Here is a 6,744-nt window from a genome sequence, read left to right on the forward strand (position 1 = left end):
TTTTTATCTTTCTTTTTTTCTTTTTTACATTTAGTCAAATTTTAACTAAATGTTTTAACGTAGAGGGGGAATCGAGACGAGGGTCGTGGTGTATGTGTGTGTGTGTGTGTGTGTGTGTGTGTGTGTGTATGTGTGTGTGTGTGTCTGTCTGTGCGTGTGTGTGTGTGTAGAGCGATTCAGACCAAACTACTGGACCGATCTTTATGACATTTTACATGAGAGTTCCTGGGAATGATATCCCCGGACGTTTTTTTCTTTTTTTCGATAAATACCTTTGATGACGTCATATCCGGCTTTTTGTAAAAGTTGAGGCGGCACTGTCACACCCTCATTTTTCAATCAAATTGAAATTTTGGCCAAGCAATCTTCGACGAAGGCCGGACTTCGGTATTGCATTTCAGCTTGGTGGCTTAAAAATTAATTAATGACTTTGGTCATTTAAAATCTGAAAATTGTTAAAAAAAAAAATTATAAAACGATCCAAATTTACGTTCATCTTATTCTTCATCATTTCCTGATTCCAAAAACATTATTAATATGTTATATTTGGATTAAAAACAAGCTCTGAAAAAAATAAAAGTTATGATCAAAATTAAATTTTCGAAATCAATTTAAAAACACTTTCATCTTATACCTTGTCGGTTCCTGATTCCAAAAACATATAGATATGATATGTTTGGATTAAAAACACGCTCAGAAACTTAAAACGAAGAGAGGTACAGTAAAGCGTGCTATGAAGCACAGCGCAACCGCTGCCGCGCCAAACAGGCTCGTCACTTTCACTGCCTTTTGCACTAGCGGTGGACTACGTTCAGTTTCATTCTGTGAGTTCCACAGCTTGACTAAATGTACTAATTTCGCCTTACGCGACTTGTTTTGTTATTGCTTGAATGTTTTAGTCATACCAACCATGATCGGACATCTATTGGAGGTCGATCTGCCCTGGGTTGCATTTCTCCGGTGCAGACCGACGAAGACAACTTATTAATGCTTCTAACAATCATTCTGATCACATTATTTTCTTGAATCGGTGCAAGCAAACAGCCCAGAAGCGTCGGACACGTGACATCAAATGTTTCGGATTATGCCGCGTGTGTCAGTATTTGCGTTAGTCCATTCAAATTCTCATTGTAGGGATTTGAATAAACAAAACGTGACCTAGCTGCAAAAGTAAGCAATCCCTGTTGAATAAAACCCAGGAATAATCATTTAAAAGCTCGAGGCGAACAACAAAACGAATCTAATTCTAAATCGAGAGTGTTTATTATGCATGCTATTTGCTTCTACGATATCTTTGTTTTATAATCAAAGGAAGAACAACTCGACATCACGCGTTATGGATTATGTTGAGAAACGTCTGTGTACACATTGTCTGCGTGTGCTTGTACTTAAAGGGGTCACTCGCAGTTTGCAAGATTCGACCGTTGTAACCTGTGTACACATTGTCTGCGTGTACTAGTACTTAAAGGGGTCACTCGCAGTTTGCAAGATTCGACCGTTGTAACCTGTGTACGCCCAGAGTCCACGCTGTGTAAGGTATTGTTAGTTATTCCCCCCTCTGCTTCTTTACCTCTGTAAACTTGTAGGGGTAGTTATTTTTCGATAATGACCCAGCAACCAAACAAATAACGACCCAGCCTGAATCCTCGATAGTGCAATGGGTTGAGAAGTTGTTCTGTTTCGGTACTACTTTTTGCGACTGAAAAGTTCCGAACGCTCTAACGTACGAAGTATATATCTCTGGAGCAAACAATACAAACATACCGCATTTAAATTAACAACTACAGGCCTGAACACATGAATCTTCATATAAAATCCATGAGTTCGGTTGTTTTCTGAATCTAGATTTGCCGTGCTCAAACGTTCATCACAAGCAATTTCCCGCAAGGCAAGTAACTCATACTTTGTCTAGCGACAAGAGTAGTTCCCCTTCTTTTCACTCAGTTTCTTCGACAACAGACTGCAATCCGACGGTCAGTTTTCAACAATATTTCATTCAATAAACAGATCACACGCAACCAAATGCACACATCTCATCAATTTAAACAACATAAAGCGGTTTCATACACTATTTTCCCCAGAAAACTGAACTTCATACAGTTTTTAACGTTGGAACACGGGTGCAAAAGTTCGTCTGCTAGTCCCATTTGACGAAAGAACATTATCCTAAGCGATACCAAAACATATACAGAACACACAATATCTGCCTTTGCCGCCACAGCAGAATAACAGCATATCTGTGTACTTGATTTTAGTCCAAAATAGGAAAACTGACAAGAAGTGTTAACAGAATGGAATGATTTGCACGGAACTATACAACCGCGCATTAATCGATCGCCTGCGCAGGTTGACTGGTTGAGTGAATAGGATTCGATCAAACTTTCGCAAAAAAACCTCCTCTTTTCTTTGAATAACTGAAGAAAGGAGGAATAAAGAGGTTACACACCTCGTCTCAGTGATTATACAAAATAATGGTCTCAGTTCGCGGTCATGAAAAAGCTCGCTAAAGCTCGCATTTTTCATGATCCGCTAACTTCGACCATTATTTTTAATAATCACTGAGACTCGGCGTGTAACCTCTACATATGATGCAAACACTTGCGTCATATAGACTGCTGGCGTGTGTTGCGGGAGGGAGGGGGGTTGGTGCTTGTTTGTGTGTGTGTGTGTGTGTGTGTGTGTGGGTGTGTGTATCATGTATGTGTTCAAGTTGTGTGTGTGTACGTGTTTGTGTGTGTGTAAGTGTCTTTGTGTGTGTGTAAGTGTTTGTGTGTGTGTAAGTGTCTGTGTGTGTGTGTGTGTGTGTGTGTGTGTGTGTGTGTGTGTGCGTGTGTGTGTGTGTGTGTGTGTGTGTGCAATGGTTTTTTTAAAATTTCTTTTCTGTCAAACAAAACATCAATGTTCTGGAAATGTTGAACGACATAACAAAATAAAACTTGGCAAACGTTTTCGATAACTATGGATTTTCATGGCAGCCCTCCAACTCACCCTTAATGCCGCTTGCTTTCTCTTTCACTCACCAGGGCTGGACCTAGGGGTGGACCTAGGGGTGGACCTAGGGGTGGACCTAGGGGTGGACCTAGGGGTGGACCTAGGGCTGGACCTAGGGGTGAACCTAGGGGTGGACCTAGGGCTGGACTTAGGGCTGGACCTAGGGCTGGACCTAGGGCTGGACCTAGGGGTGGACCTAGGGGTGGACCTAGGGGTTGCTTTGGTTGTGAGAGACCCTCTCCCTCACCACCTTACCCAGCAAATTTACTTTTATATATCAAAGCGATAGCCAAAACATCGCTTTCAAATGCTAACTTTCAACAGCATCTGTTGACTCCCCGCCTGGGCCCCAACTGTATCCAACACCTCCCGCCAAAACGCAACAAATCGAAATAATCCGAATGCACTGATATTTTTGGTATGGTTACTCGGTGCGGCACCTCCAATACTACGTTAGTGCGGGGGAGGAGGGGGGATTTGGGTTGGTAGATGGAGATGGGATTGGGACAAGACTTGAATGGAAGGGGGAAAACACGAAACAAAGAATATTTAAATGAAAAGAATGTCAGGTTGTTTTACGTTTACTTTAGACACAGCAGTTAGTTCTCACACTCTCTTTGGTTGAAATCATCGAAAGCCCAGGTCTCATATTAGTCATAGAGACTCCAAACGGACAGCCTACATGGTGTTTTATTTCTATTATGTCCAGGCCTAGACGTCATTCACGCCATGACGTCATCAGCTACGTACGAACTGAGGGCAAAGGTCGAGGCTGACGATGGGAACACATACTACGCCCGGTACTCTGGATTTTCAGTGGATTCGAGCGCCGCCGATTATGCTCTGCGCTACACCGACTTCATTGAAGGAACTGCTGGTTTGTATTTAATTGTTTGCACAAGATTAAACGGTAATTGTCTGCTCCAAACTGCATTGGAGTATCTGTTGGTTTGTATTTTTTTCAAATACAGTTTCTTCTCCTCGAGATTAAACGGTAATTGTCTGCTCCGCACTAACTGCTGGTTTGTTTTTGTTTTCAAATCAATTTCATTGCACGAGATTAGACGGTATTTGTCTGCTCCAAACTGCATTGAAGGGACTGCTGGGTTTGTTTTCAAATCATTTTTGTTTGCACGAGATTAAACAGTAATTGTGTGCTTGGAACTGCTATGAAGGAACAGCTGGTTGGTATTTTCTTTAAATCAATTGGCGTGGGTTTTTTGCACAAGATTAGACGGTAACTGTCTGCTCCAAACTGAATTGTAGGAACTGCTGGTTTGTATTTTCTTCAAATCGTTTCTTTTTGCACGAGACTAAACGGTTATTTTCTGCTTAGTTCTGTGATTTAGGAAGACTGAGTATTTTAGAGGGATATGCCTACAGTGTAGCTGTAGAGAGATGTGATGACAACAGCACACACCTAGCAACACATTAAAAGGCACAGTAAGCCTCACGTAAACCATCACAGAGATACTGTCAGGCTTTTACACACAGTACAAACACCCTTTCATTTAAACACTCACCGCTTGAAAAGGTGCCCTCCGTAAAGAGCGAGCAATGTTCAAAGAATTTATTTTTGCGTGGTTTATCTTACCCCTGAGCCATCGTGAACCCATGTGATCCAGTTTCCCTTTTTCACAATGTAGTCGTCAGTTTGTAATTTGAATGCGACACGATGTGAATTTATCTGCAATAGCACGTTATTGTGTACCTCTTACTATGCACGAAACAAACGGCTGTAGTTCACAAGAACTCTAGCGATGACTTTTGACTGTTCAGTGGAACTGGCGATAGGCATACACCGTCGTCTGCTACAAGAACCACGACCTTGCGTGACCCTGCTTCCGGGATTTTCTTTTTTCAAACTTTCAAAACTTCGAATTGTACTGATCTTGTCTTGATGAAAAAATAATTCTTTTATGATTTAAGAATGTTTGTGTAACAAGCTGTCTATTTATTATTTAGATTTTAAAAAGTTAGGTCTAGCGCCAAAACGCACCACGGTCCGATTGTCTAAGAGACAATCCGCAAAATTAATTCTTTGAAAATTGCTCGCTCTTTACGTAGGGCACCTATGGTGTTCCCGTTTGGTGAGCGTTCAAATGGAAGGTTGTTTGTACTGTGTGCAAAAGCCTGACAGTATTTGTGATGGTTTACGGGAGGCTTACTGTGCTATTAACCAAGTACACAACCTACAACATAAACGCTTTCAGTATCAGTATACGTCCATCACTTTAGCTTTTCAATAGAAAAGAGACAAGCACAAATTAAATGCACAACAAGTATTTACTCTGAAATGATCATACTGTTACAATTACCTTAACATTTGTAAATCATATTCTTACATGAACAAATATTAATGGTAGTTGGGATCTTTTTTACTTTGAGTAACAAGAACTAACCGTTAAAGCCACACATGTTTTTGTTTGGTGTTTGTTTGTTTGATTGTTTGTTTGTTTTTTGTTTGTTTGTGTGTTTGTTTGTGTGTGTGTGTGTTTGTTTGTTTGTTTGTTTGTGTGTTTGTTTGTTTGTTTGTTTGTTTGTTTGTTTTGTGTACATTTTTTGTCTCACACAGGGGATGCCCTCAGTTCCTTCAGAAACGCCCGCTTCGCTGGCAACGACCATGTGGATGGGTGCAGTGGGTGTCGGAGTGGGTGGTGGGTGTACGCCCACAATGGCTGTTGCTATGACAACCCCAACAGCGTGATGGACGGAGCGGCCGCCTGGTCTTCTTTTGACGATTTGTTTCTCGTCCACTTCGAGCTCATGGTCCGTCAGACTCGGAATTAACCACTGACACTTGGGAAGAAAAGAATCATCTCATTTCTAACGTGTGCGAATGACGTTGTTCAGAAATAACTCTGTTGGCTATGTGTGCGTCGTGAAAGAGTCAAACCCTTGCTTTTTCTCAGACAAATAAATTCATACGTGCTCCGGTCTACGTGTACAGTTTCAGACACACCCCTCGCTGATGATTGGCCCCTCCAATGTTTGTCCCAGTAAAAGCAAGGGTATTCACTCTTTCACAATCCATACAAACCCAACAGTGTTATTTTTTGAATTCGTCTATTGGCCTTATCAATGTGTTAGGAATAACATTTCAAACACACACACAAACGCGCACACACATGTTCACAAAACACACGCACGCACAGACACACAACAAGAACAATCACACACACACAAACACATTCATAGACATACACACACAGACACACACACAGAACAATCACACACACACACACACACACACACACACATGTAAAGCCGAGCGGTCTTAGCTTCACATTAACTCTAACTGTCTGTGTCTTAGATGTTATACGTGTTTGAAGGTCATTTGTCAGGATGGCAATCACACGACAGGACAAGCAGACACACAGAATATAAACTCACTAGATGATTACCCGCTTCGCCGGGAAGAAGTAGAGCCGAATACCCGGCCGTCGCCGGGGACCCGGCTTTGCCGGGTGTACGCCGGCATCGCCGGCGCACGAAGGAAGGGAGATCTAAAAATAGTAACGTGCAGTGACCTTCTAAATATAGTAACGTACAAAAGGGAATATCGATTGACGCCGGCGCACGAAGGAAGGGAGATCTAAAAATAGTAACGTGCAGTGAAAAACGAAAATCGGTTCAGCGCTGCGCGCTGAGAGCACGTGTTGAAATATCTCATCGATCAGGTTGTGTCCGGGGTCTCTGTCAATAAGCCCACCAAATTTGAAGCAGATCCATCGAGAACTTTGGCCGTGCATG

The 6,744-nt window shown here is 41.9% G+C and overlaps 1 protein-coding gene across 1 annotated transcript; it reads left to right on the forward strand.

The window, feature by feature from the left end:
* Nucleotides 1-3,700: 3,700 nt before the first annotated feature.
* Nucleotides 3,701-6,017, forward strand: LOC138957303 (microfibril-associated glycoprotein 4-like; the record flags this gene model as incomplete). Its single annotated transcript, XM_070328436.1, is given in 2 exon segments — nucleotides 3,701-3,868; nucleotides 5,567-6,017. Coding segments are annotated over 2 exon segments (383 nt in total), but the record flags the coding sequence as incomplete, so codon positions are not given.
* Nucleotides 6,018-6,744: the final 727 nt, after the last annotated feature.

The sequence above is a fragment of the Littorina saxatilis genome, unplaced genomic scaffold (assembly GCF_037325665.1).
Source record: "Littorina saxatilis isolate snail1 unplaced genomic scaffold, US_GU_Lsax_2.0 scaffold_2710, whole genome shotgun sequence".
In the NCBI taxonomy this organism is placed as follows: Eukaryota; Metazoa; Mollusca; class Gastropoda; order Littorinimorpha; family Littorinidae; genus Littorina; species Littorina saxatilis.